The sequence below is a fragment of the Convolutriloba macropyga genome, chromosome 9 (genome assembly GCF_964194025.1).
Source record: "Convolutriloba macropyga chromosome 9, txConMacr16.3, whole genome shotgun sequence".
Taxonomy (NCBI): Eukaryota; Metazoa; Xenacoelomorpha; order Acoela; family Convolutidae; genus Convolutriloba; species Convolutriloba macropyga.
The window spans coordinates 26,185,108-26,198,149 of NC_134476.1; the positions used below are offsets into that span (position 1 = coordinate 26,185,108).

At 32.6% G+C, this 13,042-nt stretch overlaps 1 protein-coding gene across 1 annotated transcript in view; it reads right to left on the reverse strand.

Annotated features, from left to right (window-relative positions):
- Positions 1–12,833, reverse strand: part of LOC142345292 (lactosylceramide 4-alpha-galactosyltransferase-like) — a 48,206-nt gene extending 35,373 nt beyond the window's left edge. Inside the window, exons 1-2 of the mRNA XM_075397280.1 lie at positions 12,825–12,833; positions 10,716–11,268 (exon numbers count right to left, since the gene is read on the reverse strand). Coding sequence (XP_075253395.1) covers positions 10,716–11,194 — 479 coding nt within the window. The 5' untranslated portion in view covers positions 11,195–11,268; positions 12,825–12,833. The remainder of the gene's footprint in view (positions 1–10,715; positions 11,269–12,824) is intronic.
- Between the last annotated feature and the right edge of the window lie 209 nt (positions 12,834–13,042).

A 13,042-nucleotide genomic window follows, 5' to 3' on the forward strand; every position in this document is an offset into this window, starting at 1 on the left:
ACCGCGTCCAGTCAGACGTTAGTGCATTCGACGTGACCTCTGATCAGATTTTGTCCTGGCCATTGGAGAGATTTCATTGCGCTTTTTGAAAGTTAAACAGGATCTTATTTTCCAGTCTGCGAACTCAAAGTGCGCTCAAAAAATATCCAGGTCACAAGTTATTTATTCCAGAGTGCGAAACTGAGAAAAATTGTTCTTCCAATAGTGTTACTTTACAAAATGTTTTCGTAATGTTTCAACTAGCCCCCATTCATCGCCAAATTTCTTCAAAACATCTGCTTTTGAGCTATTGTGATTCTGGTTAATTATAATTGCTTGCGCATGGCAAAAATCAAAGTGGTTTCAGTAGCTTAAGATGTAATTTTGTTACAATCTTGGTTTCAACAGCTCATTTTGTCACTTTTCAAAATTTTGAAAACTCCAGTCTTATCAAGAAATCATATTAAATTGCAAAGAAGCGGTAAATAATGCGGACATTCTATACGTGAACTGCATGCCCTTGTCGAGAAAAATGTGGTATTTAAACATTGTCCGTATCGTCGGTTTTTTCTTGCCAAAAATGACAAAAATTCTTACGTTTTTTAGTTGGCATTATCGCTTTTGTTCGGTATGTATCATGAAAAGGATTCGGTATTGGCATTTTAAACACCAGGCAGATTTGTATCGACATTTCATAAACGTAAACGCGATTCAGTATCGTCGTTTTTAAACGTAAGGAAGTTTCTGTATCGTGAGAGAAATACCATGAAGATTTAATAGCTGCGATTTAAAAGGAGAGTCCAGCAAACTAAGAAAAATAACCAACAAACGTAACCAAACGTCAAAAACTTTGCTTTTAAACTAATAGAAATAATGCCAAAACTCAGTGAATGTGAATTTATCAACACAATTCTCATCAATGATCAACTAGTATGGCACATTTTTTTTGTGTTCCAAAATATCCAAAATTTTTTATTCGTTCATTTATTTTATGAGCGAGCTAACAAAAGTTTAAATAATTTTTCACATTCTCTCGGAATTTTTTGCTAGAAAAGATTGAAAAGCCTGCAAAAAGAATGCCATCGTAATGTTTGATTAAATTATCAATGGTGAAAGGGGATCTTCTCGACTAGGGTATGCTGAGTACGGTAGAAAAACGCTTTGATGGAATTAGTCGGCTACTAAAAACAAAAATGACAAACAAAAAACCCATAGTGTTTTTTCGTGAAAAGAAAATAAAGTACTAGAGTTTGTTGAATTGAGTGACAAATTTTGTCGCTAATTCTAACCACTTTTTTCAAACCCTTTCAACACATTGCCGGCAATCTAAAAGTGAGCGGAACCGGATTCTACAGAAACAAAACTTAAGCAATAAAAAGAATCATATTACTTTGATTTGAACTGATAACAAAAAACTTACAAATGACTCACTTTTGGTATTGAATTCGTGGTGTAAGCAAATTGTTTTTGGCAAGAATATTTGCTCCTTTAGGATGCAATTTGTAATTTATAGGACCATTTTTAGAGATTTTTTTTTGTGAAAAAGGGCGCGTTTCATGGCCAGGTTGGGCTACTTTTTTCCTTTCAATTATGGCAACCATTTAAAATCATTTCGCTATTCAAAATGTTTGATTTGGGTTTTGTTTAGACCGTTTTCACAAAAAGAAACTGTTTGTTAGCAAAATATCAATATGGAACTGGAAACTTCCTTTCAGAAAATTCTGTAGAGAATGACTTTGTAGAGCAAATTCCAATAAAAAATTTCCAAACATTCCTTAAAGTCTGAGAATTAACGTCGGGCTGCCAGTGGTTTGCATCTTTGAACAGTTTACAAAAAAATGCATTTTTAGCTCACACATAGTTCTTTTTGAAGGAAAAAACGAGCAGAATCACGGTGTCTCAAAAACAGCCTTTGCTACAATTGAATTCTATGTGAAAGCGCAAAATGTGGTTCAAACTAACAAGTTTTAGAAAATTGTTTGCTGAAAATTAGTTATTGTTAATGTTCAAACACATTTTTTAAAAAAATAACAGAGGAAAATGGCTGTGGCCCAGCATTTCTTATATCAATTGTTTTCTTAATCAATTCTATTCATTTAAAACAGTCATCGAAATTAATTAATAATACATCAAAGATACAGAAAACCTTTTTTTAAGCTCTCCTTGAACACAAGCAAATAAAAATACCAGTGAACTGATCATAAAAAATATAAATTTGGTGTTAAAGAACACCGCAATTTGATCATTTTTCCATATGATAAAGAAGTCGTTGAGAAGGATTAGAAGAGGTAGAGCACACTTGTTGGGGGTCTTCAAATTATAAAACTAAGGAAAAATTAATATAAAAAAAATTCTATCGTACTGCTCGATAGTACTGAAATCTTTATTTCTATAAAAGTTACATGAGCAAAACTATTTCTCTGCTTTAAATATTTTCCTGGTCAGGAGAGGTTGATAAAATTTTGCTGCCTAAGAGCAAAAAACAAGGCCAAAAATAAAGCAACTATGTTTTGAAGTGTTATTACAGGCTTAAGTATAGGCGTTCTCTTGCTCCAATTTAGGTGGAGGCGACAAGTATCAGTCTTTTTTAGTCAAATGAACAGAGTTGCTTTAGATGGAGACTGGATATCTTCTGTGTCCATCTATGCATGTAATGGTAGTGGCATTGAATCAGCCTGCTTTGAAACACACCAGTTTTGCATATGGACAAGGAATGTTTTTGTTCTGTATGTTTTTAGCATTCAGTTGCAACTTTTCCTGTCAATGCATGGCCTGAGCAGGTTAAAAAATTGAATGGTCAAAAATTCTAGCTAGCCTAAAAATTGTTGGTTGTTCTGGTTCTCAATTGTCAGTCATTACGGCAGCAAATATCGGCTTAGCAGTTTTCAAATGAGAGAAAAATAGAGATCAATCCAAAGACTGTAAAAACACTCTTACGGATATATCTCTAATCATGTCTTCAAATCCAAAAATTGAATTGAAATGTTTAGAGCGACAAGAAAGTAACTTCAATATTATATACATGCAAGGAACTAACTGCAAAACAATCCAAGAATTTGAAAACCATCGAGTACTCTTAGTTAGAAAAAATCAAAAGTTTCTTTAATTAATGAGCAACTCAACCTTTGAATAGATATTGTGAATTGTTAATTTACCATAAAGAAAAATTCTTTGGGGTTGCATCTTTTGAGATATACCGTTGCCCTGATAATTTTATACCTCAACGTCAGTTGTAAATGAAAAAAAATTTGCTTAATAAATAGCAGTAATTAGTTTTAAAGTGAAAAATGTAGGCTTATTTCGTTTAACAAGGCAGCTGAAAATTAGTTATTGTTATTGTTAATGTTCAAACACATTTTTTAAAAAAATAACAGAGGAAAATGGCTGTGGCCCAGCATTTCTTATATCAATTGTTTTCTTAAACAATTCTATTCATTTAAAACAGTCATCGAAATTAATTAATAATACATCAAAGATACAGAAAACCTTTTTTTAAGCTCTCCTTGAACACAAGCAAATAAAAATTCGAGTGAACTGATCATAAAAAATATATAAATTTGGTGTTAGAGAACACCGCAATTTGATCATTTTTCCATATGATAAAGAAGTCGTTGAGAAGGATTAGAAGAGGTAGAGCACACTTGTTGGGGTTCCTCAAATTATAAAACTTAGAAAAATACATATCGAAAAAAATTCTATCGTACTGCTCGATAGTACTGAAATCTTTATGTCTATAAAAGTTACATGAGCAAAAACTATTTCGCTGCTTTAAATATTTTCCTGGTCAGGAGAGGTTGATAAAATTTTGCTGCCTAAGAGCAAAAAACAAGGCCAAAAATAAAGCAACTATGTTTTGGCGTGTTATTACAGGCTTTAGTATAGGCGTGACTATATAGGCGTTCTCTAGCTCCAATTTAGGTGGAGGCGACTAGTATCAGTCTTTTTTAGACAAATGAACAGAGTTGCTTTAGATCGAGACTGGATATCTTCTGTGTCCATCTATGCATGTAATGGTAGTGGCTTTGAATCAGCCGGCTTTGAAACACACCAGTTTTGCATATGGACAAGGAATACTTTTGTTCTGTATGTTTTTAGCAATCAGTTGCAACTTTTCCTGTCAATGCATGGCCTGAGCAGGTGAAAAAATTGAATGGTCAAAAATTCTAGCTAGCCTAAAAATTGTTGGTTGTTCTGGTTCTCAATTGTCAGTCATTACGGCAGCAAATATCGGCTTAGCAGTTTTCAAATGAGAAAAAAATAGAGATCAATCCAAAGACTGTAAAAACACTCTTACGGTTATATCTCTAATCATGTCTTCAAATCCCAAAAATTGAATTGAGATGTTTAGAGCGACAAGAAAGTAACTTCAATATTATATACATGCAAGGAACTAACTGCAAAACAATCCAAGAATTTGAAAACCATCGAGTATTCTTAGTTAGAAAAAATCAAAAGTTTCTTTAATTAATGAGCAACTCAACCTTTGAATAGATATTGTGAATTGTTAATTTACCATAAAGAAAAATTCTTTGGGGTTGCATCTTTTGAGATATACCGTTGCACTGATAATTTTATACCTCAACGTCAGTTGTAAATGAAAAAAAAATTGCTTAATAAATAGCAGTAATTAGTTTTAAAGTGAAAAATGTAGGCTTATTTCGTTTAACAAGGCAGCTGAAAATTAGTTATTGTTATTGTTAATGTTCAAACACATTTTTTAAAAAAATAACAGAGGAAAATGGCTGTGGCCCAGCATTTCTTTTATCAATTGTTTTCTTAAACAATTCTATTCATTTAAAACAGTCATCGAACTTAATTAATAATACATCAAAGATACAGAAAACCTTTTTTTAAGCTCTCCTTGAACACAAGCAAATAAAAATAACAGTGAACTGATCATAACAAATATATAAATTTGGTGTTGAAGAACACCGCAATTTGATCATTTTTACATATGATAAAGAAGTCGTTGAGAAGGATTAGAAGAGGTAGAGCACACTTGTTGGGGTTCTTCAAATTATAAAACTTAGAAAAAAACATATCGAAAAAAATTCTATCGTACTGCTCGATAGTACTGAAATCTTTATTTCTATAAAAGTTACATGAGCAAAACTATTTCGCTGCTTTAAATATTTTCCTGGTCAGGAGAGGTTGATAAAATTTTGCTGCCTAAGAGCAAAAAACAAGGACAAAAATAAAGCAACTATGTTTTGGCTTGTTAGTATAGGCGTTAGTATAGGCGTGAATATATAGGCGTTCTCTAGCTCCAATTTAGGTGGAGGCGACTAGTATCAGTCTTTTTTAGTCAAATGAACAGAGTTGCTTTAGATGGAGACAGGATATCTTCTGTGTCCATCTATGCATGTAATGGTAGTGGCATTGAATCAGCCGGCTTTGAAACACACCAGTTTTGCATATGGACAAGGAATGCTTTTGTTCTGTATGTTTTTAGCAATCAGTTGCAACTTTTCCTGTCAATGCATGGCCTGAGCAGGTGAAAAAATTGAATGGTCAAAAACTCTAGCTAGCCTAAAAATTGTTGGTTGTTCTGGTTCTCAATTGTCAGTCATTACGGCAGCAAATATCGGCTTAGCAGTTTTCAAATGAGAAAAGAATAGAGATCAATCCAAAGACTGTAAAAACACTCTTACGGTTATATCTCTAATCATGTCTTCAAATCCCAAAAATTGAATTGAGATGTTTAGAGCGACAAGAAAGTAACTTCAATATTATATACATGCAAGGAACTAACTGCAAAACAATCCAAGAAATTGAAAACCATCGAGTATTCTTAGTTAGAAAAAATCAAAAGTTTCTTTAATTAATGAGCAACTCAACCTTTGAATAGATATTGTGAATTGTTAATTTACCATAAAGAAAATTTCTTTGGGGTTGCATCTTTTGAGATATACCGTTGCACTGATAATTTTATACCTCAACGTCAGTTGTAAATGAAAAAAAATTTGCTTAATAAATAGCAGTAATTAGTTTTAAAGTGAAAAATGTAGGCTTATTTCGTTTAAGAAGGCAGCTGAAAATTAGTTATTGTTAATGTTCAAACACATTTTTAAAAAAAATAACAGAGGAAAACGGCTGTGGCCCAGCATTTCTTATATCAATTGTTTTCTTAAACAATTCTATTCATTTAAAACAGTCATCGAAATTAATTAATAATACATCAAAGATACAGAAAACCTTTTTTTAAGCTCTCCTTGAACACAAGCAAATAAAAATACCAGTGAACTGATCATAAAAAATATATAAATTTGGTGTTAAAGAACACCGCAATTTGATCATTTTTCCATATGATAAAGAAGTCGTTGAGAAGGATTAGAAGAGGTAGAGCACACTTGTTGGGGTTCTTCAAATTATAAAACTTAGAAAAATACATATCGAAAAAAATTCTATCGTACTGCTCGATAGTACTAAAATCTTTATGTCTAAAAAAGTTACATGAGCAAAACTATTTCGCTGCTTTAAATATTTTCCTGGTCAGGAGAGGTTGATAAAATTTTGCTGCCTAAGAGCAAAAAACAAGGCCAAAAATAAAGCAACTATGTTTTGGCGTGTTATTACAGGCTTTAGTATAGGCGTGACTATATAGGCGTTCTCTAGCTCCAATTTAGGTGGAGGCGACTAGTATCAGTCTTTTGTAGTCAAATGAACAGAGTTGCTTTAGATGGAGACTGGATATCTTCTGTGTCCATCTATGCATGTAATGGTAGTGGCATTGAATCAGCCGGCTTTGAAACACACCAGTTTTGCATATGGACAAGGAATGCTTTTGTTCTGTATGTTTTTAGCAATCAGTTGCAACTTTTCCTGTCAATGCATGGCCTGAGCAGGTGAAAAAATTGAATGGTCAAAAACTCTAGCTAGCCTAAAAATTGTTGGTTGTTCTGGTTCTCAATTGTCAGTCATTACGGCAGCAAATATCGGCTTAGCAGTTTTCAAATGAGAAAAGAATAGAGATCAATCCAAAGACTGTAAAAACACTCTTACGGTTATATCTCTAATCATGTCTTCAAATCCCAAAAATTGAATTGAGATGTTTAGAGCGACAAGAAAGTAACTTCAATATTATATACATGCAAGGAACTAACTGCAAAACAATCCAAGAAATTGAAAACCATCGAGTATTCTTAGTTAGAAAAAATCAAAAGTTTCTTTAATTAATGAGCAACTCAACCTTTGAATAGATATTGTGAATTGTTAATTTACCATAAAGAAAATTTCTTTGGGGTTGCATCTTTTGAGATATACCGTTGCACTGATAATTTTATACCTCAACGTCAGTTGTAAATGAAAAAAAATTTGCTTAATAAATAGCAGTAATTAGTTTTAAAGTGAAAAATGTAGGCTTATTTCGTTTAAGAAGGCAGCTGAAAATTAGTTATTGTTAATGTTCAAACACATTTTTAAAAAAAATAACAGAGGAAAACGGCTGTGGCCCAGCATTTCTTATATCAATTGTTTTCTTAAACAATTCTATTCATTTAAAACAGTCATCGAAATTAATTAATAATACATCAAAGATACAGAAAACCTTTTTTTAAGCTCTCCTTGAACACAAGCAAATAAAAATACCAGTGAACTGATCATAAAAAATATATAAATTTGGTGTTAAAGAACACCGCAATTTGATCATTTTTCCATATGATAAAGAAGTCGTTGAGAAGGATTAGAAGAGGTAGAGCACACTTGTTGGGGTTCTTCAAATTATAAAACTTAGAAAAATACATATCGAAAAAAATTCTATCGTACTGCTCGATAGTACTAAAATCTTTATGTCTAAAAAAGTTACATGAGCAAAACTATTTCGCTGCTTTAAATATTTTCCTGGTCAGGAGAGGTTGATAAAATTTTGCTGCCTAAGAGCAAAAAACAAGGCCAAAAATAAAGCAACTATGTTTTGGCGTGTTATTACAGGCTTTAGTATAGGCGTGACTATATAGGCGTTCTCTAGCTCCAATTTAGGTGGAGGCGACTAGTATCAGTCTTTTGTAGTCAAATGAACAGAGTTGCTTTAGATGGAGACTGGATATCTTCTGTGTCCATCTATGCATGTAATGGTAGTGGCATTGAATCAGCCGGCTTTGAAACACACCAGTTTTGCATATGGACAAGGAATGCTTTTGTTCTGTATGTTTTTAGCAATCAGTTGCAACTTTTCCTGTCAATGCATGGCCTGAGCAGGTGAAAAAATTGAATGGTCAAAAATTCTAGCTAGCCTAAAAATTGTTGGTTGTTCTGGTTCTCAATTGTCAGTCATTACGGCAGCAAATATCGGCTTAGCAGTTTTCAAATGAGAAAAAAATAGAGATCAATCCAAAGACTGTAAAAATACTCTTACGGTTATATCTCTAATCATGTCTTCAAAACCAAAAATTGAATTGAAATGTTTAGAGCGACAAGAAGGTAACTTCAATATTATATACATGCAAGGAACTAACTGCAAAACAATCCAAGAATTTGAAAACCATCGAGTATTCTTAGTTATAAAAAATCTAAAGTTTCTTTAATTAATGAGCAACTCAACCTTTGAATAGATATTGTGAATTGTTAATGTACCATAAAGAAAAATTCTTTGGGGTTGCATCTTTTGAGATATACCGTTGCACTGATAATTTTATACTTCAAATGTTGTAACCTCAGTTGTAAATGAAAAAAAATTTGCTTAATAAATAGCAGTAATTAGTTTTAAAGTGAAAAATGTAGGCTTATTTCGATTAACAAGGCAGCTCGACAAAGGCAGCTCAAAGTGTTCCAATGCATCTCTACATATATAGGAATTTTTAAAAAAAACTCAAGGCCTTATAACATAAAACTGGATAAGTTGCCAAATTAGGACACTCAAACAATACAGTAACCTTTATGCCCTTCTTGCTGTTTGTTTTGTCACTAGAGCGAAAAAAAACTTAACTCTGCAAAACATTTAAAAATAAATTGATCAAAAATTCAGCAAAAGTAACAAGCAGCCATTCAGAATGTTGCACGAAATTGAACTCAAATATCAAGAATGCAAATTCGGCAGAGTGTGAAAATTTAACAACGAAATCTGTTTTTTTTTAGTTCTCAGCTCGTGGTACAATATTCGTAAGTAAAGTTGATGTAGATGACAGATTAGAAAAGGAAACGATCAGATGTCCCGATTAAGATCCAATTTTTAAAAAAAATTCTCGATTTTATTGCTGTTAAATGAAAACTCAGCTTTTGATGGCGAGTAGCATGTAAGACGCAAAAATAGAGGCATAAAGAAGCTGAAAATAAATCTGGACAATTGAAAACTCTTTTTCGTCGAAACGTGATGATGTTAAAACTATTTAAAGGAACTGATTATGTTAACGAAATTCACACAATGTAAGCGCATAATTTAAATTTTTACGGCAAATAGCAAGAAAAAACATCAATTAAGGAACAAAAAACAGCCCATTCGCAAAACTGAAAATTTCTGAAAATTAATTGCATCAAAGTTAAAAATAACCTCACCTCATGATAAATCACGTAATCGCAAATCAAAATCAGTTACAAATACAGCATTTCAATAACTAAAAACTCCAAGAACTTGTTTTTCTATTGCACTTAGCAACCAGTTCATGAAAAACACAAAGCCAAGTAAAAATACTAACGAATAATGCCACCATTTATAAACCTATCAAAATTTTCAAAAATTAAAAACAGTCTTAGACAGAAACATCCGCTATAAATTGAATTCACCAAATCACCAGGGCTGTGCCAAAAATATGGTGTAACCTTTGAGAACAGTTAAAATCAAATACCAACTGAACTCAAAAATCCGCTCTGAAAAAAAACAGCATAGAAAAATAAAGTGTCCTAAGAAACTAAAATCACAACCCAGATTCACTTAGTTTTACCATAAAAATCACAAGAACTCTCAACTGTTTCAACCCTGCAGAGTTAAATTGATGGCTTCTTGAACACCCAATTGTCTTCTCATGTTTCAATCTGACTAATTGCACCACAAAGCAACAAAAGTTACACGCCGAACTCAAAAATTCGCTGAGAAACTTAAGAGAACCTTACGTCATTTTAATAAAAACCAAACTGCTCAAAGAAAACCTTTTGTAGATTAACTCACTTTTTCATGAGAAACGTCAATGAGTCTTTTTTTGTTGATGCTATCTGATCAAACAAAACTATTATAGCAATTACAGTAAAACAAAAAAGTTCCCAAAAAAGTCGATGACTTCCAAATGTGCTCGAAAACCTACCGATTGTGATAACCAAAAGAAAATTAATAACAGTCTAGTTTTTAGATTGGGTCGCTTGGTAATTAACGCTTGGTAACAACCAAAAAATGTTGTTAATTTAAAAATAATTTGGCAAAGTTATCTTAAAATGATCAAAAATTACGCTCAAAATGTACAACATTACGGTAAAATGTCAAATGTACAAAAACTTTAAACCTTGGTAACTCCTCCAAGAAAAACAAAATTTGAATTTTCTCTATCTACAATTCCGCGCTGAATAGACTTTATAATGATAATGCTAATGTCTTTTTACGTCAAATACATCGATCGGCCAAAATTGACTCAACAGAACAAAAACAATTGAACATATATATCATCCCCCAATTAAGTGGGGCGGAACAATAAGTTAAGGTGGAAACAATTAAAAGTGCGATTGAAGGATAATTTAACTCCTAATGATAAGCAGTTCAAAATTCTACAAAAAATTCCAACTGATATGTTTTCTTGGTGAAAACAGTTGCTAGCCTGAATAATTCTTCGTAATTGATTGTGTAGAATTGGACATTTTTGTAATTATGGAAAAGATCGCAGAAACTCTTTCTTTTTGACAAATCCAAGTACGAGCTTTTCATAATAACCTTTGAGATCAAACCTGACTTGATGGCTGCTGACTCAACTGAACATACTTGTCTTCCCTTTAGATAAGGTCTTCCAGAAGTTTCTAGAAAGAACACTTGCAATTTTTCTGAATGACGTTTGTCAAAAACCGGAAGATTTATTTTCGCACTGCAGTTCCTCTCAGCAACTGTTGCAAAGTTTTTGCGACTGGAATTATCGTTTGTGTGATTAACGAAGAGGATTTGATATTGAGGTTGTAATTTTGCCGAATACAACACATTGTATAACTCGTATAATGCCGTCAGAACAACTACAGCAGTGAATAAATTCAATCTTTTTCCACCAATTGTATGCAAATTCTGAAGAAAAATTGGTAATCGTAACATAATGAACCAGAATTTGGTCTCCAACAACCAGTTTTTTGCTGGCTCAGCAAACGCCTTATCCAGGCTCTCGTTAGCTAACAAAATATCAACATAAAATTTCTGAATCCCAAGTTTAGCTTTTTTAGAAAACTTGCAGTCTTATGGTATCAAAATTTCGCGCTTATATTCCGCTACCCCCCCCCCCCCCGTGCGAAGTACATTATCCAAACTCAGTTAGAAGTTCCAGCCATTATGTGACCAATCATTATATGACAAAATAGATCAATCACAAAATTTGCTGGTTGCATATGCATCCACTAACCCGGATGGTCGCAGTTGGCAATGATCCAAAAATTTTAATTGACCATTATTTCACTGTAAAAACAAGAAAAGATACGACTTTAACAAAAATGTGACGTTTAGCACTAAGACCCTCTGAAGCGAAAATAAAGCATTTTTTTGAACTACAGTCACTACGGTTTTTTCCCTTGTTTATTCTGGTAATTGTGAATTTGTTTCCTTATTTTCCATTTCAGTCAGTTAAGTTAGATGTTATACAGTGACAAAAGTGATAACTTAAATAATCACAGCAAATAGGCGATGTTTTCTTTGTATGCGCATTTGTTGCATGGGTCATTGTAGCTCACTTTTTGTAGATCTTAGACTCATTTATTCATGTGGCAAGGTCTCATCAAGAACAAAATGGAATTGAGAATCAATTAAACTCAGGCATTGTTTTGCTTGTCGATGTTAAAGTAGATTAGTTGAATATAGTGACCTGGGTTGGTTTTACAATATCTCCTTTCCCCAACATTTTTGCAATTTTACGTCAAACAGTTTCTGGATCGCTTCTATTGAATTACAATAATCTCAACATATAATTTCCTATAGAACTTATTAGGCACATTTTGTTGATCATCAGCTCCCAGAAAGCAAAATCATACAGGATTTATTGATTTTCAATTTTTTCGAGGAGTTATCGAGAATCAATTCTACAACAATATTTAGCTGTTTTTCTCTTTTTAGAGCCCTCTTGATCGTTCTTTTGAGCAATTTTTAAATTTGTGTTTTTATCTTTTAATGAAAGTAATGGCTGTTGTATAGATGTTCGATTTAGATGATCGATATAGACCTTTCTTAATGAAAAAACCGGCTGAATTTGCCCTAACTCAGCATTCTTAAGGGCGTCAAATCTGTATTTACCTTGATCTCTTTTTTTTCTACAGTGTTTGGACTTTGAAACAATGTTTTATTAAAGTTTCGGAAAAATGAAAAATAATGATATTAAATTCATAATTCTTTGGGCAATTTCGCACTCGTTTTTTAACCATTTTACCAGTTAGAGTTGTTGCAGTCGTTTTATGCTTGATTTTGTTCCAATTGAGCTCCTTTTGCTAATTTTTGTGTGCGTATTTTGTATATTTGACTGATTTATTTCTTTTCCAGTGTTTGAAAGAGTTTTTTAATCCAAAAATGAGAATTACCATTTCAGTTTTTCAATGTCATCTCAAAAATTCAAAACTTTCCTCAAATGTACAAAAATTAGCCTGAAGTATCATCTGGAAAAATTGGGATCACTAAATTCTGGGATTACTGAATTCTGGGATTCCTGAATGACAATTAAGTAGTTATTTCCGCGTTTAAAAGCAACCTAGTGAACCGAAACTCTCTACTCCTTGATAACATGATCATTATTCTGACATCACTTGCAAAACATTCTTTCACAGCACTTGAAATACGAATTTTTCGAGTTAAATTGGCCACGTCTTGGTAAGATCTCATCCCAAGAAAATTTCTTGACAAACTGATGAAAAATCTTGATAAAAATTTTCATCACTTCCAATTGCCATTTGTTGAATCTGGTCCGCC